We start from the raw sequence: 26,815 nt of genomic DNA on the forward strand, positions 1-26,815 counted from the left end.
CAGAATCAAAGAGATGACATATCACAATATACAAGAAGCACAATTATTCGTGTGCATTTTATTTGCCCTCTAGTGTCATGTTATGTGAAATGTGGCAAAAATTTATACACTTCTAAAATGTCCATGTCTAGTACACATGACTGTATTTCCACATTCTCATACTCCATCACGGTTTTATTCATCTCTATGTTGAGCAATATTCTACTTGTGTATACAGTTGTATGTTTGATTATGTGCAGATGTTTCTGTGAGTTTGCTTACTCTTCATTTTTTTGTGCTATTTTTATGTCGTGCAAAATGTGAGCAATTTTCACACTGCATTAAATTTCTACATCTACTGCAGATGACTGTTGTCTCACATCTTTATATGTGACCCTGCATCACAGAACCAACAAAAAGTTGCCAGTTATCAATTTTTAGTTAAGAACAGATTCTGAAAGAGCAGACTCTAAGCTTTAAAAGGATATATAGCTCTATGGAAATTGGCTCTCCTAACCTACCTAAATATTAGAAAGAAAACACACACTCTGGAAAAGTGTGAACTGAGGAAAGAGGCTCTGAAGTACAGGGTGTATCTGTCTATTCAAGCATTTAATCTTTACCAAACTGTGCTCACTGTGTGATGAGTGGGACAAAAAACAGATGTAAACTAATGGAGTAACAGCAATGATGGGATTAACAGATTAGATTGAAATTGATCATGCCTTATTAACACATTCTGTCCTTAATTAATGCCAACTTTCAAAGCAGTAACGTTATCCCTTCAAAAGTTATAGGACTTGAAAGTGAAGAGTGTGAACAAGGTTTTTAAGAAATGAAAATTCTGCCAAATAATGTTCCAGAAAAACGGCTAAAAAGCACAGTTTCCTTCCTGTTTTATGATCCCAAATTTTAGCATAATGTAGAAGAAGACTTGCTCTTTCAGAAAATATGAAAAAGTCAACATCGGCTCGGTGACCCTTTTCACCTGTATTCAGACCTCACACAAAATCAGTGTGTGCGAGTTTTTGTTCGTTTTGTGGTGCACGGTCACATATGTACTGCTTCCTTCAGTCTCTGTGGAGCACTACATTTACTTGTGCATGGACAGTTGTATATATATGTGTGTGCATATGTTTGTGTGCAAATGTGTTTATGAATATGCATACTTTTTATTTTCTGCTAGTTTTATGTTCTGTGAAATGTGCAAAAATTTTTGCACTTGTAAAATGTCCACATCTTCTGTAGATAACTGTTTTCTCACATTCTCATTTTCCACCATGGCTTTAAACAATCTCTACACAGAGTTATATTTTACTACGGTATGAACAGTTGTAAGAACATGTGTGTGTGTTGTTTTGCATGTACAAACATATTTGTGGGTGAGTTTGCAACCACATGTCAGCTGCTTCCCCATCCCCCCCCCCCCCCACCCACTTCCCCACCATCACCTCCTAAGGCATCATGTTAAAGAAATGTACAATGTCAGCTTTGACTGATCTACTGTGCCGGAGTAAATGGGCAGGAGCTGCGCTGATTATTCCGGCGGAAGTGGGGGTTCGTGCCTACTCAATAACCTCCTTGTACCCCGCAGCGGTCTGTCTAGCTCTCCAGTTTACCACCAAAGATCATTTCCCATGAGAGAGAAGACCACAGCCCATTAATGCACCTAGAGAGGAATACTTAATCTCTTTCTTAGTATCTCTTTGTCATAATTTCAGAGTGTGAGAGAGGTCCTGAAGTCTGACTTAACCGATTTCTTTGTGTCCTAGATGGCAGACCAAGCTTAAAGTTTAGTGATTAGTGGTGGGATATTATACTAAAATCAATGATTGAAATCATATCCTACAGGCTGGATGAAACTTACAGACTTGACTTATTTTTTTTCTTGCTCAATTCTATTCCTTTCTCATGATTTCTACACTTAATTTCTGAGACTAAGGAACTTCCTATTTCATTTTTGTGGGGGAGGGGGGATGAATCAAAGAACAGCATACATTGTAATTGTACAGAATCTTATTTCATGATGTCAAACAATCACAGTGAATGATTAAATAAAGTCTGTGTGCTGATAGATTAGATAAAGTTTATGTGCTGGTGACAATTTACTCCTAGTTGTTTTTTATCGAGGGTTAGGACATCTCACTCTTTTTTCAATTATTTTTGATATGATTTAGATCTTCTGTACTTGCAAAGATGAAGAAGTAGGCACCCCTCTTGAAATATCATCATGACATTTTAAGAATTATACACAAAAGACTTGATAGAACACTAACACATGCTCTTTATACTTTCTTATTTCTACTCCTGATTCTTTGCCTAGAAATACATGTGATGTGTGTTCTCTTGCTTTTTCAAATTAATTGTATGTGTGTGTTTTAGAGGAATTATGTGAGATACTTGTCAAGAACTCAAAGAAGTTTGTAGACTGTAACTTGCTTTGTCGAATCTTTCCGAATGTATACCAATATCTTTCCCCAGAGTTCTACTTTGCTTTAACAGTTTATGGATCTCATCAACCACAAAGTCTTGGTGCCGGGGGCAATTAGATGATGACAAATTGACTCATGGAAAGGGCACCTTCCAAAATATCAACTTTGTTTGAAAACTGAACAGGATGTTTACACTGTGACGGAAGACACCGATGACAGAAGCATAAATGCCCAACAAAAGTCTTGGTGAAGATGTTGTGTCTATTTGCCAACAGTAATTACTGATATAGTATACCAAGTAACGGAAGATGGGATATAAAACAAATGCAGCAGCAATGTGTAAATGCTACGTTTATACACCCAAACCAAAAGGCTTTTAACTTTTATGTGACTCCTGTTAGTCTTGCTGAAGCGAAGTTTGAATTAGGGAAACCTAAACAAGTATATAAATCAAGGTGTTACAGTGTTGCAAGCTGATGTGGATGATATAAATGAGTAAGTGGCTTCCTGTTGGCATCGGTGCAATACAGCTTGCCAACATCACGGTTGACATTTCTGATTTCCCGGCACTCCACGGATTGTTTGATTCGCCGAGGCCACTGTCACTCCAGATGGCAGTTGCCCGTGGCAACCGGACGGAAGATCGGCAATCGCCTGATTTCTGATTGGGGCTCCTGTCCACTCCAGAGATGCAATCTGCAAATTCGCCGAGTGGCAGAATGCGGATCGTCTCCATCTCTCGGGCTTGTCAAAATTCTTGAAGAAAGCGTGTTTTAGTGTCAACTGCCCAACCATGATGCAATTACCTCCAGGAAGTGATGTTGAAGGAGAAAAAAATATTCTTTGAGGTTATGCAAAGAAAGAGAGAAGGAGAGGGAGATGGAGGGAAGTAGTGAGGGAGAATTTAAAGCTACCAAGGCTTGAAATGCTAACTCAGTGTTTTGACCTGTTGGTGAACCAATGGCAGCATGCTGTCTTTGTGATTATTCACTGTGGCGTGATTGAGATGCCATCCCATTTTAATATCACTTTCCCTTTTCCAAGGTTTGCTGTTCATGTTTCCAAGGATAGTTGACCAATCATTCCATATGAACTTATGAAGACTTTTAAGAGGATATCAAAAAGACACATATAATATGAAAATATGTATCCATATAACTATACCTTAAAACCCCAAACTTTCATGTGCATGAAATTTTTGCAAATTTTGCGAGGAGCCAATATGAGTGAAATAAAATGCATATGAAAATTCTTGTCTACACTGCTGACATTGAATGCCTGTTGCAATTCACAAAAATTTCATGCCATAAAAAATGCTGCCAGCTCCAATTCCATGAAATTTCAAATTTCATGCAGCAAGTATTTATGGTTTTACAGTACATTGTTGTAGGTGAATACATTATTGAGTTATCTACAATATTCGAAACAATCCATTGTATTGCACTTTGATTGTTGATTACGTTTCTAAAGACACAAAACATGAAATACAGAGTGAGCTAACATCAACAGGGATATAGATGCAATAATTCCCTTTTTTTTTCTACAAATAAATGTACAGAACATAAAAATTGCATTGATCAAGCATATCCTGCAAGAGAATGACTCCTCATTAACCTGTTAAAGACGTGTACCGAGTATACTCGGGCAGGTGTCTGTGGGAAATGCTGTTATAGCAAAATCAGACCGTCCTCAATGGGTTAAAGACAACTAGGTTTTACAGGGACTTTTCAAAGTTTGATGGTTCAGATTAAAGCATTTCGGTATGAATACATCAGATATCTGCAACTTGCATGAAACTGACACAGTGCGGAAGTGGGGTAAAGGGAGAGAAAGAGAGAGGGGGAGAGGAGAGGGAGGGGAGAGGGAGGGGGAGGGGAGAGGGAGGGAGAGGGGAGAGAGAGGGGGAGGGGAGAGGGAGGGGGGAGGGGAGAAGGAACTACATGATGAGGGAAAGGAGACAATGGTAAAACCTAAAATTGGCAATTAAACGCTCCATCCTACTGCGGAAGCACTTGTTTTAAGAAACAAAGCACCAAAACAGGTTAGTAATAGCCTTCTTCATCACGGCGATCTGAATGCATTATGATGTGCATGGTAACCGCACAGCTGTGACTTTAAGATCCGTTTTTAAAGCAGACATACACACAAGGTAATATGTCTGCTTCCCGTCAGACGGATTTCAAGACTAACCTGCTTGTGATGGAGTGCGTCTAGTCAGTGTAGTCGCTGCCACTGTATATGGTTATTGCGCAGCTGTGACTGTGCACATTTCATGGCAACGATGCATCCATAACTGAGTAAGGTCCTAGCTTGTCAGATGTAAAAGATGATAGGATGACTTTCCTTCATTGAGGAGGAAGAAAGACATGATGAGGGAAAGGAGGACAAATTTATGCATATTGTCGAGCTGATTAAGATATCTTCTTACCATGAAATGAAATGAAATAGAATAAAATGAAATAAATTGAATGCATAATCAAGAAACAAAAATATGACCGGCAGAAAAATAAGAATGATTCAATGAAACTTTAAGATTTAACTCAAAACCTGATTTCTTTAATGACAAGCATTTTCTTAAATGTTTTTTCATCCGTATCTCATATCTCTGTTCATATTTTCTTCTTCCTTTCTCTGCACAATGAGTATCTAATTTATGATGGATGCTGGCACATTAGACGTGATCTTATTGTTGTATTACTACTGCTATTAAAAAAAAAATCTACTGGCAAACGGGTAAAAAACAACTACAACTTGGATGGTGAGGGATTGACTGAGCAATGAAATTAATCATGCATGGCATATAATCTGCCAGAATCAAAAGGTAGCAAACCTTTACTGAATGCACATGGCACCCTGATGTGTACTCACACCCACATTCCTGGGGCTCTGCTGTAGATGCATAGCATTCAATTCAATTCAAATTTTGTTTCATTTTTCAACAAGAACATAGACATTTCACTTTCTTTAGTCACAGAATAAGGTTTCATAAGCAAAACAAAGCAAACTGAGAAGGGTATACAATAGTTGTGGAACCTTTTATAGGGATTATATATTGTCATGAAAACTGAAGTGAGGAAAATGAAATAACAAAAGCAAACCACAAAATATGGAGGGACCCACTAAAAACATAATGCATGTAGAATGTGGGCTCTTCAGGTAAAGAACGTCCATTGAAAAATAAATTGATTTAAAAAAAAAAACGGTCTGGAAGCCCACTGAAAGGAGAGAGTAGCAAACAGACACATGTACACACACACGGAAGAACATAAAACGAGACTGGGACAACAATGAAACTAGTAAAGGAAGGCTAAGAGACAAGTCTAACATGACAGGATGACAACACAGCAGACAAAAAGGCACAAATTGATGTACAATGTGAGGGGGTATTAGAAGGAATGGGTAGATTCATATTTGATGGGGATGTTGATGACCACAAATACCCATAGGATGATAAGATAAGAGAGGAAAAAATGAGAGAAAGAGAAGGAGCGAGATAGCGAGACTGACAGATTGACAGTGGAAAAAGAAATATGTCAGAGAAATATGTGTGTGTAAATACACTATTTTCTTCTTTTACATAACTATCTCAATTCCAGTTTGCTCATAGGATCGGAAGAGATGTATGTCAGTACCATAGTAATGAAGCAGCCAGCTGGCGGCTAATGCGCTTGAGCTCTTAGTCTTGGCACAGGAAATATGGCAGGAAGCTGCAAAAAGCAACAACAACGACAACAACAAAAAGAAAACAGAGAGCAGCCCAAATTGAAGGGATATACAACCTTCCATGATGCTGTGTCTACTCTTATTCACTGCTGAGTAGTGGAGTTTGGTCTGGAAGCTGGTTAGAAGGACCGAAGTGAATGTCCCCTGTATTGCTTCAAATGACATTAAACCATCAGCGGTATCATCAATTTCATCGGAAATGACATTATATCTTCGCCGGTGCTTGAAGAAGGGTGATTTGCAGAGCGGCCTTGAGATGGGGTCCAAATTTTCCTTTTTATCTCCAGGCTTTAGGCAGTGAAATGGGAGATATTTTTGGCTGGGCATGATGGAGGGGGGGGGGGGGGGGGGGGGTGATAGTCAAGGTACGCCATGCTTTCAGTGGTGCCTGGAAATGTGATAGTGTAATGAACCCTCGGGAAGGCCATCAGGACAGAAGGTGATAAGTTAAAGAACAAACAAACAACAATTCAAATAACAAGTTTGTCTCTCATAATATTGAGGTCCTTTCTCAGGCATTTGCATGTAGCATTATATATGTGCATTATGTCATTCAAAAGTTTGCAGAACCAGTGTGTGATAAAACCGTCATATCGGTGCACTGCATCAAACTGGAAAGCAGATGGGCTTCATCTTTAATGCAAAAGGAAAAAAGAAGAAGAGGAGTAATGTGTAGTGTGATGTGAGTTAATGTATCTCCAAATCCCATAGGATTCAGGGAACCAGAAACAAGGAAAGGAAATTACTATTAAAGTGCTATATAATGATATCTACTTTAAAAACCACCATTCTTGGTTTTTTTTTCTTTCTCTCTCCTGTTGGGAATGCCAGAAAACTATTAAGCATCCCAAAATGAAAATTAATGCGGTGGAAGTGATCCAATGACTTTCTGCTCTGCCTTCCCTCCAAGGGCTTTAAATTATTCATTCTCATTACTCACTGACAGTGATTCCTTCCCCACCCCCAAGCACAACCCCCCCTTCCCCCACAGTCCCTGTAAGTAGAGCATCTCTTTATCATTTTAAATTCACTTGTATTGCCTGAGTGGGCATGGCTAGGTTGAGGAGCTGCACTGATGTGGATGAGTCAGTTCCCTTGTCTTCATGAACCAGGAATACTTAGGTGCCGCCCTCACGTCATCCTCAATTTTGGGCCTATATCACCCCTCCCATATCACTCCTTCCATGTATAGGCTGTTCTACATCACCCCTCCCACATTTCTCCTCATATATTACCATTTTAGGGGAGCATTCTCATTTTCTTTTGTGTGTGATGAATCAAAGAAGGAACTTCATTCAACCCTGTGTGCCTATACAAGGTGAAAATGCCTTCTTTTTTTCACCGTATTAGTTATTCCTATTAACTGATTTCTAGGGTCATCATGTATGTTGAAGGGTTAGTGAAGTCAAAATAAGGAAAATATAACTTCAAAATGTCCCATATGTAGTCTTGCACCCACATGAAGACACCTACCCACACATGATATATATAATGCTTTCATGATTTTGTCTGCCACGTTAGTGCTTATGTGTGCAAATGTGATGCATCCGTAGGAAAGACATATAATGTCAGGAAAATGGGCTTTGGCACATATAAATTTGTCAGATGGTAAGCTTTAAATTCAGGAACATATGATTTGCCTGACTTCATTAGAAGGAAAATATGTTTAAAAAGAACCCAAAGTTAGAAAACTGTAAAGGTTATATTGCCAAAGTTGGCTAAAAGCACATTTGTCTTCCTTTAATGATCTCTGACTGTATACAGGCAAAGTGATGATGCACCACAAGTATTTGCCGTGTGTTAGAAGCTGAAATGATGTTGCTACATGCGAACCATTATTGAAGTAGAAAGAGAAAGAAAAAAGAAAAAGAAAAAGAAAAAGATGGAAGCACCTGAGCCAGGCAGAGCTGGATTGATTCACACCTCTAATATCACCTCAGTAATCAAGCGTTTGAAGAAAACAAGTGTCTACAGCCAGTTGCCATCTGGCTGTAAAAATAGAAGCAGGTATCCTCCTCCGCCCCTTTCTCTCACCTTTGTCCAATCTTCTGTCACAATCTGCATGTCTTCTCTTGTTTTTGTTTTTGTTTTTATTGCTGGGTGCTGCTGCCATTGGTAAAAATAGAGGTGATGGAGACATGATGGCAGAGGTATTTACAGGATCAATCCTGATGATGTTATTGTGAGGGAACCAATGAGGTGATCATGTAGTAGATGTTATGAACCCTTTGAACGAAACCTACTAAAACAACTAGGATTACAGGATCAGGATCAAACAGGATCAGGCCTGATGATATCATCATGAGAGAACCAATGAGAGGCATGTGTAGTAGAAACTGTGAACCCTTCAAACAAAATGTACTAGAACAAATAAGTTCATAGGATCAGGCCTGATGACATCATTGTGAGGGGACCAATGAGGGGCTTGTGTAGTAGATATTGTGAACCGTTCAAACAAACTCCATTAAAACAAATACAATCACTGGATCAGGATAACGATCATGCCTGATGACATCATTGTAAGGGAACCAATGAGGGGCTCATATAGTAGATATTGTGAACCCTTCCAACAAAACCTACTAAAGCAAATAGGATTACGAGATCAGGATCACAATCAAACAGGCTCAGGTCTGATGACATCTTCATGAGGAAACCAATGAGGGGCTCATGTAGTCGATATTGTGAACCCTTCAAACAAAACCTACTTAAACAAATACGATCACAGGATCAGGATCAGACAGGATCAGGCCTGATGACATCATGAGGAAAGCAATGACGGGCTTGTGTAGAAGATACTGTGAGCCCTTCAAATAAAACTTACTAATGTAAACTGCAACAGTGGCAATCATGCTTGCAAGCATGTAAAACACTCAAATATAGATTGTGCTTAATGAGTCTGCCAAGTTTCAGATATATCCGTAAGATTTGTTGCTATTGAATTCTATGTCTGTTCTTTTTTAGTCAGGTATACAGTTATGAAAAGGTGTGCTTCAGTACACCCTTATTCACTTTGTACCTTTTGACCTTTTGTCTAAATAATTCTGTTTCAAAAAGTCATTTCTGCTCTCTGTTTTTTATATCATTGGGTCAAGAAAGTTATGTATCATTTTAGAGCTTAAATTTGTTTCTTTGGAACTCTGTCCTAAATTTTACAGTTAATGTGGCAATTTTAGTTGATGCATGAGATATATCCATGCATTTATATAGGTATACATTAGACACACCCAAACACACATGGAACATATGAATACATTAAGTACTAATCACACACTTTGATCATACTGATATCATAATCATCTACAATATCTAGAGGCATATATACAGACATATAGAAGACATAGAAACATAAAGAAACTGAGCAATGGCGTAAACTGGTACACATTTCTTTGTTTGTAGTGAAATTGCAGGTAATGGAGATGATATTAACCTAAAAAATAGGGAGAGATTAATCACAGTCAAGTATCAATGATGGTTCCAGTAAGATGTTTGAGTCTAGCAAAGGAGAATGATAGATATGGCGAGAAACAGAGGAGATAGCCGAAAGGTTGAAAATACGGCTTTAACAATGGGAATTATGGATTGAGAACCACTGGAGAGAAAGAAAGCTTAGTGAGGAATGGAAAAGAGCAGTGGTTAAATGAATTGAAGCTGTGCAAGTTAGATGGAAAAAGCACAAGAACTGGATATAACCACAGAGAGAAAAGACATATAGTTGTATGTGTGTTTTGAGGTAGCTGGGGGGGAGGGGGTGAGAAAATGAGAATACAGGCGGAAGAAGAAAGCGATGGAAAATCAATGCCTTGTAGAAACAGGACCTGTCAAGCATACATATTGATCAGCAGGTGGGAATTAGGAGTGTCGCTGCTGGAGGTGAAGACCGGTAGGGAGACGGGGAAACGGCATCACAGAATGACGTCACTGACTCACATCGACACGCTCATTCCCAACAGGAACACCAGTCAATACCCTTGAGACATAAAATCCCAACTCCTGTGTGATGATTTTTCATTCCCTCCCTCCCTCCCTCTCCCTCTCCTTCTTTCCTTCTCTCTCTCTCTTCCTTTCAGATTCTCTGTATTGACATGTTTCTCAGTCATTCTGCCCTTCTGTCTCTCCCTTTTGTCCCCCTTTGTCGCTTCTGTTTTGTATCTCTCCTACTCTGTCGTTCTGTCTATCTCCTTTCAAATCATCTGTATTTCTCTGTCTCCCTTTTTCTCTGCTTTTCTGTCTGTTTGTTCTTCTCTCTATTTCTCCCCCTCTGTCGCTTTTTTATCTGTTTATCTCCCTCTTTTTATGCATTTGAATCCTTTCATTGCTCATTCTTTCCATTTGTCAATCTTTGTCTCTTTCTGTCTCACTTTCTCCCTGTTTGTTTGTTTGTGTCTTTGTATTTCTTTCCTGCTTTCTGTTAGTCTTTCTCTCTCATTGTCTTTTTTTATCTCTTTTTCTTTCTGCCTTTTTATCTGCCAATATCTGTTTTTATATCTTTCTGTTACTCCGAGTCTCTCTTTGTCTGTATCTTTGTGTCTTTTTGCTGCTCATTCTCTCTGTCTGTCTCTGTTTTTCTCTCTCCCCTACTGTCTCTTTGTCTTTTTTTTAAATCTCTCTCCATACCTTTCTGTCTGCCAATTTTTATATCTTTCTGTTACTCTGTGTCTACCTTGATGTCTTTATGTCCTTTTGATACTCATTCTCCTGTTAAGATTATCTATCCCCCCCCATCTCATTGTATTTTTTTGTTGGTGTGTTTGCATCCTTTTATTTGCTTATATTCTCTCTCTTGATTGTCTGTCTCTCTGTCCCTCTCTATGTGTCTTTGTATTTTTCCACTACTCATTCTGTTTTCTCTTCTCCATCTCAGTATCACTGTATCTGTGTCATCCTCTCTTCTTGTCCCTCTTCTGTTTTTTTTTATCTCTGTCCCTGTCTCTCTATTTCTCTGTATTTCTATCTCTATCTCTATTTCTCTCTATCTCTCTCTCTCTCTCTCTCTCTCTCTCTCTCTCTCTATATATATATATATATATATATATATATATATATCTTTCTCTCACTATCTCTATCTCTATTTCTCTCTATCTATCTCTCTCTATATATATATATATTGCTATCTCTCTCTCTATCTATTGCTATCTCCATCTCTCTCTTTCTCTCTCTATCTCTATCTTTATCTATCTCTCTCTTCTTGAATCTCAATCATTTTCATCTCTCTCTCAACTTTAGAGAAGCATGCAGCCAGAATTGTGGATGATGAGAAGTAGGTTTGCTCCAATCTATTTTTGGGTGGTGTAATTTTCTCCATCGTCCGTGCCTTGCTGAACTGATTTGCTCATGGACCTGTTGATGTTCTTTGCTTGATCAGGGATGGACACTAACCTCCATGTTTTGGTTTCACTTCAATTAATGCCATCTCTTTTCAGGCCTCTGGAGCACCGTGTTCTATTAAAGAAATTTAAATGCCATCTCTTCCGTTTGCCAAGTGGACAAAAATAGATGCCCATTCTTCCCCAAGAGGAAGCTATTACTTTTGATCCTATCAAGAATTGTATTTGCCCAAGCAAGCTAAAATTGTTCTTTGGTTGCTCTCATTGTTTTGGGTTTTTTTTTGTGTAGTACTAACATTCTTTTGTTAGGTGATATGGCCAATGGGTGTTAGTGTGGCCTGCTGGATATTTTGAGTTTTTCCTATTATCATTCATATCAGTGTCCTATCAAGTGAGACTTTATTTTCTTTGAAATGACTCTTACTCCTTAATATATCTCTGTTTTTCTCATGATTCAGAGTACCCTTGTATTGTCTCAGTTTGTCCTAGAATGTCAAACTGGTTAGACCTGAAAAATATGTGACAGTTCATTGTTGTTGTTTTTTTCATCTTTGCTCTGCCAAAATACTTCAGAAGTGTGTATTTGCTAAGTAAGGTTTACCAGACAGCGTCGGGGAAAGCAATTTGTTTTCCTTTTCATTCTGTTTCACAACCTGTGAAGCTTTCAGGTCTCAAGCACTCATGTTTTTCATATCAATGCAAAATGATGCTCAGATCTGCATTGAAGCAGTGTATTTGTGTGTGCACATCTACATTTGTAAAGTGTATGTATTAGTAGTAGAAGTCATGTGATCCTATTTGTATCTTTTTCAGTGTCTATCAGGACAAGTGAATTATTAAAGAACACTTGGATTGCATGATAGTACTGTTTGAAGTCATCTGAGTGATCAGTCATGTACAAAGAATAACAAAACTGAGTTTGATGTAGCGCCAACCTGCAAAAGTATAGATGTAATTCCTTATCAGCAATGCACACCAACACCGGCCTTCTGTCACTCAATATTTATAACTTGTGCCTTCCTCATCTTGTTTGGACTTTAACTCATTGAAGACTGGTCCTGAGAGTACTTGGGCAGGTGTCTATGGCAAAATGCATGTTAGAGCAGAATTAGCTCATCCTTAACGGGTTAAGATACCAACTTCTGTTTCTCCATGAGACAGCACTTTCACTTTCTACCTTTTTTTTGTCATTGTTCTACTCAATAGGGTGCATGCGTTTGGGGTTGGCGAGAATGCATCACGCCGATTGATCCGTGGCATTGCGTCGGCAGGAAGAGGGAGAGCTGAGTTTATCGCCACAGGAGAGCGTATGCAAAGCAAGGTAATCCACTCCCCTCCCACCCCCCCCCCCCCCTTTGTAACATGAGATTTTGAGAGATAGGATAGCCTGTGTTCTGATTTTTTCATCTTGGAGATTTTTTTTTTAAATCTTATTGCATTGTATTCGTAGGTATAGATGGGTGGCATTTCTTTACTTGATATGAAGTAAAATTTGTCTCCTTCAAAAAGACAAAATCAAACTGTATTCAAAGGTCCTCTTAATGAGATTATAACATCATAGCAATAGAAAGGGGAGTCTTTTTAAATCACAAAAGTAAATGAAGCTGAAGTTTTCCTCTAACCTCACAGGCCATGCTGAATTCTCTTTCATCATTGAGATCGTAGGTGTTACACTGCTTGCTTAACCTCTTGAAGACTAGTCTTGAGTATACTCAGGCAGGTTTCTAGGGGAAATGCACGATATAGTAAAACGGGTTCATCCTCAATGGGGTAAAGGCAGTGCACTGTGACATTATTCGCTTTGACCAAAAAAAAAAATCCAACTCAAACTGAAATGGCAGATATGCAAAGTCAAATCATGTAGAGAAAAGCCACAAACATACCTACAATGTATGTTCATGTAGCTCTGGGACATTAATATGATATTTTGTTATCACTGGTAGATAGGAATGTATAACTATGGATCAATGAAATTTCATATTAAGATGAAAGCAAAGATGAGAGTAAATAGGTTTATATAAGTGTATGTGTAAATTTGTATGAATTGTCCCTCCCCCCCATATGCAAGACATGTATATTGCTTGATTTCCTTGGATGCAGGTATTGACATAGCTACCCTGGGAGTCTGTAATCATGCAGACCTTGACATCCTTGATTATAGCAAAATTCCTGGCCATATTTTGTCGCTGCTGTCTTGGATTGGATGATGTTATTGATATCATGTACTGCATTCCTGGTCCATTGCAGACTACAAAGATAGATACATATTTTCCCTCTTTATGCATGCAGTGATATTTACAGTTTCAGAAGTAAACACTTAATATGGCAGGTTGTATGATTTGGATATCAACCAATCGTGAATATACTTTTTTTGTGAGTTATATAATCAAAGAGAATGCAACTACCATTAATATCCAAATAACCAGCTCCCTTGTTGAATATTGCTCATCATAACTGAATGACTCGAATGGAGAAATATCCAATATTGAAGCATTTCCTTGTATGTATGTATGTTTAGATATTTGCATGTATATTGAATACAAACAAGTATGAACATATGTGCATGCATGCATATACATATACGTACATGTGCATAGTACACATACTCGGTAAAATATTTTGCATCCAAGGTTTTAACTGATTATGACGTCATATTCTCTCTGTGAATTGTATCAATGTAAAGGTGATGACGGTGGTACGACAAGCTCTTCAACCTACCATAAGTGACATCACAGCGGAGTGGATTCTGCCTGCTGGCATGGAGCTTCTCCAGACCCCGCCCCACCACCCACCCATCAGTCGGGGGGAACCCATTGTCATCTACGCCTTGCTGTGCGACACCGCCCGCCTCCAGAGCACGCTGGCCTCGGTCCTCCTGCGCGGCGACTCCATCAAACGGACCAACCCTTTCCTGGACCACTGCCTCTCGCGTGGCTCCAGCAGCGAGAGGACGGAGGAGAGTTCGGCAGGGACCAACACCAGCTCTCACCCAAACTCTGGGTCACCACTGAAGACAGCTCGGCAGAACAAGGATAGAGGTACTGTTTTTACCCCTTATGTATACAACTTTGATGTCTCAATTGCATATATAACTTTTGTCTTTTGCAGAAAATTATGTGAAATGGACACTTCTTCTTTTTATTCTGATATCTTCTGCTCTCAAAGTGTCCTTTCCTTCATGCAATTTCATTTTTTTTTTTATAGATAGATAAAGTGATTTGAAAAGGGAAAGAACAGCTACAAGTATCTCGGACCAACATTGTTTCATTTGAATTCATTGATTTATTCATTTTTTTCCAAATGACTGTAATATCCATATGCTGCAATAAGTTTGTGGCTTTGGAAAACAAGGAGTAAGTGGCTTGCAAAAAATAAAAACCCAACAACAACAACCAAAAACCCACACACAAAAAAAGACCCTGCAACTTTGACCCAACAGGAAAACAGTGAAGCACAGTAACACATAACCTGAATCTAGCTCAGCCTAAAATGTATTGTACGATGAGAAAAGATCCCACAAATTTTAGCATTCCCTGTAGTGATAGTTACATTTTGTTTGGTTCTGAATCAATTCACTTTTGACCTGTTGAGGATGGACTAATTTAGCTATAGCATGCATTTCACATAGTAACCTGTCAGACTATTCATGGGACTAGTCTTCAACAGGTTGATATCCCACGCGCCTTCTCCCCTGTCTATTCAGACCTTATTACAGCGACCAGCGTTTACACGTGCAGTTAAAAAGATGGAAAAAGTAAAGAGAGCTTTGAAGTTGTATTCTATGATTTTGGGATAGAGTTTCTGCAGATTACACTGATTCTTTTTAGACCTTTTGCTTTTCTTTGGTATTTCTCTTTGTTTGTTAATGACTCTATGTCCTTTTTTCCTCTAACATCAGTTCAGTTCAGTTCAAATTAATTTCGTGTTGTTTTTTTTTTGTGGTCACAATGAAATGATATATACACATAAATCTCACTTTTTTTTAATTGGCAAAAGTGTTTGGAATTGGTCTGTGTATTTGTTGCTACAAAGTCACATATGCAGTCACATTTCAGTCACAACATCCATGTATGTTTTATTTCTAAAGGGCTAGTGACCTAGGAAAGCCTTGTAGAGGAGCTCATGCCATTTTGGTAACCATAGTTACCATAAGTGTGGTTGTTTCTTTTATTTTACTCCTTTTATTTCTCCATATCTCCTGTATAGTGTCCTTGTGTGTTCTGCTTTTGTGATCTTTTCTGTGGAATGAAAACAATATGAATGAATTTTATCTTCTACCCCATGTCCACTTCATCTGTCTAATCTAAAATCCATCAGCTCCAGACCCGCCTCTCCCCTTGAAGTTGCTGACCCCACCCAGGAAGTGTCACTCCAATGGCCTCATCTGCTCGTGCGGCGACACCCAGGATCCCTGCGAGGTCCAGTCTCACCCAGAGTGCAATAGCTCCCTCACCGAGGCAGTAAGTCACATCTCGTTTAGGAACTTAAAATGTGGGAAGTGTGCAACTGTTGTAATGGACAGTTTAACCCATCGAGTCCTTGGGGATCATTTTACTGCAGAAATCATTTTCTTTACAATCACTAAATTGGCAACTCTGAGTATCATTTGCATATATCATATTGAATAAAAGTTAAGTGTAACTGAGGAAATCTGCAAGGTCTGTGCAAATTCAAAAGGAAATTTACCTAAATTGTAACCACTGCAAGCATGCAGTGATAATGCAGCATACAAGTGTGTAAATGAATTGAACTCTAATGGTTGTGTCCTGGCACAAGGTATTGCCCACTCTTTGGTTTTGGAAGAAAATATTTGTTTGTTATATCTGCGCAAATTCTTCTTTGTTTTTGTTTTTTGTTTTTGCCCAGTGTTCATATTGCGATGCAAGAAACTTAACAATTCTGTAGGTAAGCATGTGAAAGTAAGTTGAAACTTCTGATGATTTAGCTTCTTGACAGGTATTTCTTGTATTCAACCTCACGATAATGTGACTCCCCTTATAAGGAATAATAGCAACACAGATGGAACTGTTTATCTTTTAATTGAGGCACTTGATATCGTAATCATTCTTTGGAGTATCTTTGTGTTATGTTTGTTTTGCTGTCATTTTGCCAAAGTGGTATATTGTAAATGTGAAAATTTTCAGGAGAGTAAGTTTTCATGCTGGCCAGGTAAGATGAGTTTTGCATGTTTGTGGTTCTGTGAAAACCTTAACCCGTTGAGGACGAGTCCCGAGTATACTCGGGCAAGCGTCTATGGGAAATGCGTGTTGTAGCAAAATCAAACCGTCCTCAACTGGTTAAAATATAAAATAGTTTTACATATGAAAGGAAACTTTGTTGCTACCAATATCATTTTGCACAAAATGCACACACACACGCACACACACACACACACACACACACACACACACACACAGAGAAAATCCCTATCATGAATTTTACACTTTGTTTGCATTGTTGACTGGTGCAGTAGATAGTAAATAACAAATTTTAATCAATGTAGCAGAGATGAAGTTCTATGCTAGTCATATACTGGCTTGTATTTGGCAAATAGTATTGATGCAATGTAATCCTTTTTCTACCATGTGCCGACTAGGTTCAGCAGAGAGTACAAGAATTCACATCGAGGCGCACGAGGGCAGTGTCTATGCCAGACAACTCCCTGGCAGCAGACCCAACATCACTGCAGAGACTCCTGGACACGCTGGATGCTGCAGATCGGAGGTTAGCATGCAGGGGACAAAGTTTGGTGGAGAGGGGGGTGGGAGGAGATGAGAGGGAGGCATCTTTTGGCTGCATTATGAAGCTTGATGCACTTCTTTTGTCTGTTTTAACCAGTTGAGGATTTGTCCCAAGTATACTCGGGCATGTGTCTACTTGAAATTCGTGTTGTAGCAAAATCTGCCCGTCCTCAATGAGTTAACATCATTTGATGAGCTCTGATGCTTTCTGAGAAGTCATTTGATGTACTTGTGAAGTGTAAATTTTGATGAATGTTTGAATACTTACTTCTCTTTTTTTATTGTACATAATAGAGCTTTGTCGTGAACTGACTAAAAAATAGCCAGGAAGCAAATCAATAGAGCATATCAAAATTAATGAAATAAAACAATACCTCAATTGCATTGTGTGTAGAATTCGAATAGCTGTATTTAATGGTGCAAGATGTGAAAAGATGAGTTGATAATGATATACCCAATTGTGACAGGTAGGGTAATTATCAGTAAGATATGTGATTGGTGTTAATGTATTCAAATTGACACATTGCTTTCGCAAGGCAATCAGAGAGCCAGCTGAATGGACGTCGTCGCCACATCAGTGGTCAAAGGCATGACCGGTCACATCTCAACAGCTTTGACTTTGAGCCAACCAGTCCAGCCTGGGATGACTACATCGACGCAGAGGGGGAAGAACTCTTCGATGCCGATGTCCATATGTCGCTAAGCAACGCCGTGCTCATGGATGATGGAGAACTTATTAACATTGCTAACCGCTCTGGCCAGGGTTGCGTCATCGTCACGGGCCTATTCTGTGGCCGCCCAATCAGGTGTGAGGTCCCCTTTGACATAACGACGCTGGTTGCCGGGGAGTGGCGGGGGCCAACAGAGGAGGATGACGCGTGGGAGGAGACCATTCATCAGCTGGCATCGGGGAGTCTCTTGATGGACTACGACATACAGACAATGGGACAGATCATGGATGATGGTGAGATGGTGGCTAATGATATGATGGTGATTGAAGGTAGATGGTGGATGATGTTGAGATGGTGGGTGATGGTGAGGTGGTGGATGATGGTATAAGATGATAATGATTAATAAAGGTAATGGAGGATGATGGTATATGATGGTGAGATGGTGGGTGATGGTATAAGATGGTGGATGGTGATGACATGGGGAATTATATTTGAAGATGGTAGATGATGATCGATGATGGTAAGATGATGAGATGGTGGATGATGATATAAGATTGTGCATAATCATAATAATGGTAGATGGTAGATGATACTACAAGACAGTGAATGATTGTGCGATAGTGGATGATGCTATAAGGTGGCGGATGATGGTAAGATAGTGGATGATGGTATAAGATGGTGGATGATGATATAAGATTGAATAATCATAATAATGGTAGATGGTGGATGATGCTACAAGATGGTGAATGATTGTGAGATAGTGGATGATGCTGTAAGTTGGTGGATGATTATGAGATAATGGATGATGGTATAAGATGGCGGATGATGGTAAGATAGTGGATGATGGTATAAGATGGTGGATGATGGTAAGATAGTGGATGATGATATAAGATGGTGGATGATGGTAAATGATGGTAGATGATGGTAAGATAGTGGATGAAGATGGTAGATGATGGTAAATGATGGTAGATGATGGTAAGATAGTGGATGATGATATAAGATGGTGGATGATGGTAGATGATGGTAAGATAGTGGATGATGATATAAGATGGTGGATGATGGCGATGGTAGATGATGGTAAGACAGTGGATGATGGTATAAGATGGTAGATGATTGTAAGATAGTGGATGATGGTAAGATGGTGGATGATGGTGGATGACAATAAGATAGTGAATGATGATCATAAGATGTTGGATGAAATACATGTATCATAGGATAGTGGATGATGATATAAGATGATGGATGATGGTAATAGTGGATGATGGTACTGTTAATGGGGTTAGCCCACTTAACAGTGAAAAAACTATGAAAGTGAAAAACATGTCAGCTTGAAGGGAATTTTCTTTTAAAATGTGTTTGGATTTAGTCAATGCAGAAGGTTATAGTGAGACAGTTTTTGAGAAATTGCTCTTTTCACATGGAAACTCATGGAAACTCACATGGAAATGATATCATAATAGTGGGGCAGTATTTTGGGATCATGTAAGAGGAATTCTACAACAATCTCTTTTTTTTTTAACTTCTTGACATCAAAAGTACATTTGTCAAATCACCTCCAGAAAGCATTGTGAATGATATTTGTCTTAAAATAAATCTCATCATAGAGGTATAGAGAATGTTCGTTTTTCATGAAAAACAAAAAAGAATGAAGATTTTGTGAACTGTTTCTCTTCAGCTTCCAACAATCTGTCAGCTTACTAAACATTGTGCTTCTGTTTTTCTGACTCTGTGAAATTTGCAGAACATCAGCCTTCATCGGACGACATCTTCAAAATTCGAGCCAAGATGGTGGACCTGAGCCAAGCAAGTCATGTGATCTGTCGTCACACCGCCTTCGTCTCTCTCGACCTGGAGACCTTGGAGCCCCTGCCTTCTCCTGTGGTGGTGAGTTATGATATAGGTTTTCCCGGCCAATTTCGCACTTTTGTCAGTCCATTTGATAGAAGGTTCATTCAATTTAGCAAAAACCCTCATTATCGCACAGTTTGTCTGTAAAAATGGCAACTTGTGTGTTCAATTTAGCATTTCGATTAATGAAAATTGCACATGTGGCTTTAATTCGAATTTGTAAAAAGGGCATTCAATTTGGCTGATACTCTATGTTAATTCAAATTCACCATCACTCGCCGGATGTTTGAGTCTTTCAATTTTACGAATGGGCACTCAAATTCCAAACATTTTCATTCAAATTTACGTCATATAATTTCTCTTTTGAAAAGGTGAGAACATTAGTAATATTTCTAGGTGACATTTTGTTTCATTCACACGCTGTTAAGCAGTAAAAGTATCATATTTTTGACCCTATATAACTCAAGTTTGTTGTTCTGTAAGGCCCCTTTTCTTTCATACATGTCATTATAGAAGAAATTGAAAGCCAGAGGGGAATAAATGCACTACTGTACAAATCCATCAATTCCTTTGTGCCAGTCAAGCGGCACACATTTTTTTTTTTTCACAAAAGCCACAAGTGCTTTCTTGATCTTAAGGTGGTTGTGTCTTAAAAACTTTATAGAGTTGATTGGTCCTTTCTCTGTTCACTTGATACATAGGCTACATGCCGAATATTTTGAGGTTTTTTCTTTCACAAATTTTGTGAGTCAGGTGCTATTTGTGAAATTAAAGACACATGAAAATAATGACTCTGATCCCGATATAAATTGTGATGCACAAGTATACATTTCTCCGTTCAGTCAAGTACTCTATTGATTGCAAATTCAACCACTCGCGAAATAGCCAGGAATTCTCAATTCGCGGAAATTGAGACTCGCTAAATATATGGCGTATACAGTAAGCTATGATAATGAGAGGTCTCTTCTTCAAAGATTATAAGTGAATGTGTTTGTCATTGTTGTGGTTTTGATTTGCAATCGAAACAGACATTTGAAGTAACTTGGCCTTCCTGCTTCTCAAAGGAGTGAAGATGAACTTCTTTGATTTGATATGGTTGTGTACTAGAAACTTGCAATCATGAGCACAATTATGCTAAAGAAGTGACACACAGTAATTTTGTGTGATATATGAGTATATGTCATATATATACACTGTATCACTATATATGATACAGAAGTGACACACAGTGATTTGGGGGGATATATCTGTCATATGTGCATAAGTCATATGTATGCAGACTTTCTTGGTTATATTATACATTGTGCAAAATACAATAGAGAACAAGACAACAACAACAACAACAAAACTCCCATGCAGTCAGAATGCCCTTTTGCATCTAAAGTGACATATACGGAGAGATATTGAGTGATCTATTGCTCAAAGGTTGTATGTGCTTTCTTGGTGGCCAGATTATGCCGAGCCAGCCGAGGGCGCCCCATCCTTTCCAGCGTAGAGCGGCGCGTTTCTGGGGATACAACTCTATCATGGGCAAGCAGTACTCCTCCTCATTCACAGACTCTGAAGATGAAGCATTCTCATCTGGATACGGTAGGACATGGTCATTTAGCGGACCTGAATATGGACATCAACTCTTGGTGTTTAATGGCTTAGAAATTTTAACAATATAGAAGTATGAATATATGTGACCCGCTACAACAAAATGATCCTAAAGTCGGGCGAGGTTGATTATTTGAAAATTGCATGATATAATCCCCCAATCTTTTTGCTTTAAACTGATATATAACACATTTTATAAAAATAATCGGCTGCGGAGATACCGATGTTTAAAAGAGAGCATGTCGAGACGTCTGGAAAATCACTGTTTCGAGAAAAGCGCCCTAAAAGTCTTCCTTTCGACGCAATCGCGATCAAGGGACACGCAAGTCAGTGTTCACCTCTGGACAATAGAAGGTAAGCCCTAGCAACCCCCGAAGAGTTCATTCAAGCACATCAGCGTCGGCGGTCTCCTCACCAACCAATCAGTGACCAGGATGTGAGAAGCGGCTGAGCATAGCGCACCCCGCCCGCATGCACCAGTCGACTGGGCAGTGTGCGAGCTTCACGCTTCGGTTAGCAGCAAGCAGCAAACTGACCAATGAGATCACTCTGGTCGTTGTTAGGGGCGGAACCTATCTGTGGCGCTCAATCCAAATTTTCGAACAAGTTTCTACTTCGTTGAAATGCCAAAAAACATGGCTCAGAAAAATGCTATTTTTTAATCTTTCCTTTGATCATTTTGCTTCAAAATTTCGACAGATGATAGAAAACATGTTAGACTCCAATAATATATCAAAATCAGAAAATCGTAAGTTTTGACCAATTTTAATGCTCTGACTTCAAACTCGATTTTCACGGCTTCGACCGTGCGCGACTTTAGGACCTTTTTGTTGTAGCGGGTCACATATGTATTGTGATTTGTTTTTTATTGGGAGAGTAGTTGTCTGTAACTGTATGCAAAGAGAATATACATCACTGAAATGTAACTTCTGTGAAAGTTTTTGTTTGGCCAAAGGGTCTAACATGTCGTCATCTACTGCAGTCATTACCTGTTTCGCTGATCTTTATTTTATTTCATTTTTTTAAACTCATTTAACCTCAGTAATCAAGGTTTTTTGCCGCAGTGGTTTTAATGTCGTTTTTAGTGCCAAAATTCAACTTACAAACAATCATTCAAGGGGGGGGGGTAGGGTACTGGATATGAGTGGCATATTTGCCACTTTGAAGATTAATATCATAGACCTAGTGTTGATATGAGAAAAAAAAACACCAAAATGTTGTTTTGTTCATATATTTTCTGCTTCACACATGTTTCTTGTTGAAAGATACACTGAGTGTATGCTTTTGATTCATATACCTTTTAGCAGATGCTTGCTCCAGATCCAAAATATAATTTTTCTTTGGTTCATTGTCAAATTGCCTTATGAATATACTTTTAGTATAGTGGCCACCAGACGTAGCACTGCAACTCTTGCTGCCAATAAGTGTGTTTAGCAAAATCATGATTTATGTGTATTTTCCCCATGCTTAATCTCAAAGCTGTACCCCACATATTTTCACAATATTCTTATTTCTTGTGTTTCCAAGTTAAGTTGTTACATCTGTCCATTTTGAATGACAAAAATACAATGCAATTTCACTCCTTCATCATCAATATGTAATGATTATGAAATACAGAAAAAATTTGCCTATACTTTTTAAGCAACAACATAAACTTTAACCTTCTGGAGTATGGTGTCAATTTAAAGTTAACTAAAAAGTAAATGATTTAGAGGCTATTGTGATTTGTTTACCAGAATTAGTAGTGGCATAATACTATGACCAAGCTGGGCTCACCTGAAGAGAACATCTACTCCACATTCTGAAACACTAAGAATGAATGATGCAAACATTATAATAAATCATGATAGTTGACACAGCACCAAAATGCAGAAATGTGATTTCTGGCTTGTGCTTGCGTAACGGAGAATATCTTTCACTATACAGAGAATTAGATTACAGACTGTAATTTTAAAAATGAGGCAAAAAGATGAGTGAAAAGTAGGAGTGTAATGGGAGAGGTAGGATCAAAGTTAAAAACCATCTACAAGTCGAGAATGGTGATTAACAGGCACCTTTGATAGAGTTGTCATATTTGTTCTGCTGATGTTTTCTCTGAGTTTAGCTTGTTAATTTGAAGCTACGGTAGTCTGTCTTCAATGTAACTTGCCTGGTGATGGCACAAAGATCAACCGTCATCTTGTCACAACTACACAGGTGCACATTTCTTTCTCATACATACCTGCATATTTAATTCCATAATCAGCTATAATTGTTTTGCCGAATAAATCACCCCTGCATATTCCAGATGGTTTTGGGACAGGACAAACTTAGAACGATTTTGCATTACAATTCATTTTGATTGTAGCATGACTGTTTGGAAAGATGTGCGTTCACACAGTATTACTCAATCGCTGTTTCTCATTTTATTTACTTTCGCTCCCTCATTTCTCCATCAACCCTGTCCCACACCTTCCAAATCCTCACCACCACAAACCCTTCCCTTCCTCCTATCAAAACACCCCACCATTGAATATTGTCTATACCTCTCTATCCCTCGTATTTTCTCACAACCTTTGTTGCACATCCCCCCCCCCCCCGATACTTGTGAAAATTCCTATTTATACTGACTACATTACTCCTAACTATTGACTGTTTTCAAAATGTCACCTCTATTCTTGTTTACCTCATCCTACTGATATGTAAACTTGTTGACACTACAAAATTGATTACACCTTATTGTCTCATTATTTCTTTTGCTTCGATGTCAAAAAACACTCCCCAAAAAACAACTCTTCCTCCGTCACTTGTTTATATCCCAATTGCCTCACAAAATACTTGATTCAACAATGTTCCTTTACTTCATGTTTTGCAACTCTGCTCTCACATCAATTTTTGTCTCACCAAATATGAAATTGCTCGATGCTATCTTTGCAACTTTCCACTTCCCCCACCAATGAATTATGTATTCATTAATTCATAATAACACTGAATCTTTCTCAAACAACCGATATCTCTCATTTCGAACATCAAATTGATAACACTCATCTACGACTTCCTATCTTCTTTCTACACTTTCTGCACATTCTGTTCATCTTTGATGACTTTTTGCCTGAAACACTTAACTCCACTCCACTTCCAACCGACGTTCCCCATATACCTTTAATCTATGCCCCTCCCCCTCCTCTCCTCTACTGTTTACCCTCGCCCCCATTCCCAACCCCAGGGCGGTCTGAATCCCCCAGTTCACTCCCATCTCAACCGGTTCCCATGCCTGCAGGTACAGGTGCCCAGCCCCTGGATCCCCCCGGACCACCCCTGGGCCTCCCTATGGGCCCTCACTCACCCTGGTCATCTCAGTGTAGTGGTGACTACTATGCATGTAAGTCATCTTTTGGGCCATAGGTCATGTTTAATATCCTGTCATGTGCTATTCATAATAATTTTCCATTCCGCAAGCCACCTTTCTTTACCAGTTTCATTTCTCTCTCTACACAATGCAAGATTGGGCCATATACCCATCAGTTAACCTCTGAGAAATGTCGGGACTTTTTCCCTTTACAAGTTGAAAATAGCCTAAAATTTTAATTTTGTCTTGATCTGTTCATGCTACATTTCCCTCTTATGAAACAATTCAGGTTTAAAGAGTATAGTTATTGCTTTTTGTCATGACAACACCATGATCAGGAGGAGACCTATTTCATTTCATTTATTTTTCATTTCCAACAAGAAACTGATTACAATCATAAGGGCTACATATATCATATATAAACACAGAGCATTTCAAATATTTACATCGGCTTCTTTGATTTTGTAATTCAGTATTAAGCATAGCAGGATTTCAGGGCAAGTTCTGAGTGGTAATGTGTTTTCTTGAATTACAGAAAAAGCAAAAATACTTTGAAGACACTTGACTAATTTTCTACATCAGTAAGAATAAGATTTGACTCAAAGCCATACCTCACTGATATCTTTGAATTTTTAGAAGCTTTTATTCATCTCAAAACAAAACCTTGTAATTATATGAAATTCTCTTGTCTTTCCAGGGTCATTCGAGAAATCCTATGGGATGAGTTCATCATCCAAGCCACGTTCCTGGCAGCTTGGGTCGCGACTGAACAGGTTACGCTCTCGCCTCGGTAACGCCCCCTCGAAGCGGCCCCTCTTCCGTGCTGTGGATGTGACAGAGTGTTGCGTGGGTCGCACGTTAAGTATGGAGTGTGTGGAGCTGCATGCCTTGGTTAACCTCCAACTTGCGTCAGGAGCCTGGGAGCTTGACTACGAACTGGCCGACGCCATTGACATCCCGCTGGAGAAGTTGCGACGTGCTTGTCTCTTCTGTGACGTCCCTGTCAATTATGAGGCCATGATGCCGAGCGTGCGGAGCCCACTGGCTGGGCCTCGCTTTAGGACTCTCTATGCCAGCAGCTCACAGGGGAGCAGTCTTCAGGCTTCAGACAAAGATTCTAGTATAGACAGCACTAGATGGAGCCCTGTAGGGCCTGGAAACGAGACATCTGCCGCCCTCAGCCCACCAGACACAGCTAGTGTTGTGTCCGACAAGTCGCTGTCTCAATCTGAAAGCGGTTATGTCACCGTAAAGTCGTCCTCTCCAGAAGACCTGCAGCAGGCGGCACGACCGACCAATGGGAGCAGCCATACCGACTCAAACAACCTAGCAGTGGCCAATCACAGGCCAGACTCCCTTGCCAGCATGCGGGCACCATCCCCCACCTTGGGGGCTTCAGGGCGGGGTATACCGCTGCCCAAGAAGCTTGAGACGGCCGCCAATTTCAGCCCCAGCCGCCGACGCCGGGAACGATTCGCGGCCGTGCAGCAGCTACGGAAGGAGATTCGTCACCTGTCTCCGGACGAATCCCAGCAGCAGAGGCTGTGGGCCACAGCCCTGGCTCTGGTCTGGCTGGAGCACAACTGTGCCTCCTTTTTCAACGAATGGGAGTTACTGGCCGCCAAGGCTGACCACTGGCTTGGGGAGCAACCCATTCCCAGTGCCAGTGGCATAGACCTAGCTGAACTTAAGGCTTCAGCTAGGCAGCTTATTGTCTTGTCCAGAAAGTACTAACAATGACTCCACTGCAGCAGTGGACAATATTTCACTGCTGGATCAGTAGGTATGTATAGTTAGGATTGGCCATTTGTTTTTTGGTCAGCCCATTGAATTAATCTTTAGCGTCTTAGGCACCTCTTCAACCCAACTAAGAAGAAAAACAACCTAGATTGAAATCCATTTGCCATTAACATGAAGACAAAAAAACCCATCACAAAACAAGTTATTTCACCTTGACTATAATGTTCTGTTTTAATCTCAAATGGAGTGTGTTTTTGCATTCAATGATCTGTTATAAAGATAATACAAAGGCATCAATACTTTTCATATCAGCTCTGTCCAGTAAGAGCAAAGCACTGTGCTGGGCAACAAACTAAACTAGAACATGTCTCCTACACGTTTATTTACAAGGTTGCTTTTGTGGATTTTCTTGAGTAAAATATCAAAAAAT

At 39.4% G+C, this 26,815-nt stretch overlaps 1 protein-coding gene across 1 annotated transcript in view; it reads left to right on the forward strand.

Annotated features, from left to right (window-relative positions):
• LOC139733145 (von Willebrand factor A domain-containing protein 5B1-like) overlaps positions 1–26,379 on the forward strand; it is a 100,135-nt gene extending 73,756 nt beyond the window's left edge. The window contains exons 4-12 of the mRNA XM_071643987.1: positions 12,665–12,779; positions 14,142–14,496; positions 15,782–15,918; positions 17,055–17,182; positions 17,736–18,163; positions 19,612–19,754; positions 21,170–21,308; positions 24,523–24,678; positions 25,343–26,379. Coding sequence (XP_071500088.1) covers positions 12,665–12,779; positions 14,142–14,496; positions 15,782–15,918; positions 17,055–17,182; positions 17,736–18,163; positions 19,612–19,754; positions 21,170–21,308; positions 24,523–24,678; positions 25,343–26,379 — 2,638 coding nt within the window. The remainder of the gene's footprint in view (positions 1–12,664; positions 12,780–14,141; positions 14,497–15,781; positions 15,919–17,054; positions 17,183–17,735; positions 18,164–19,611; positions 19,755–21,169; positions 21,309–24,522; positions 24,679–25,342) is intronic.
• Positions 26,380–26,815: the final 436 nt, after the last annotated feature.

This window comes from Diadema antillarum, unplaced genomic scaffold (assembly GCF_040938485.1).
Source record: "Diadema antillarum isolate AM-2024a unplaced genomic scaffold, OU_Dant_1.0 seq00000462_RagTag, whole genome shotgun sequence".
Taxonomy (NCBI): Eukaryota; Metazoa; Echinodermata; class Echinoidea; order Diadematoida; family Diadematidae; genus Diadema; species Diadema antillarum.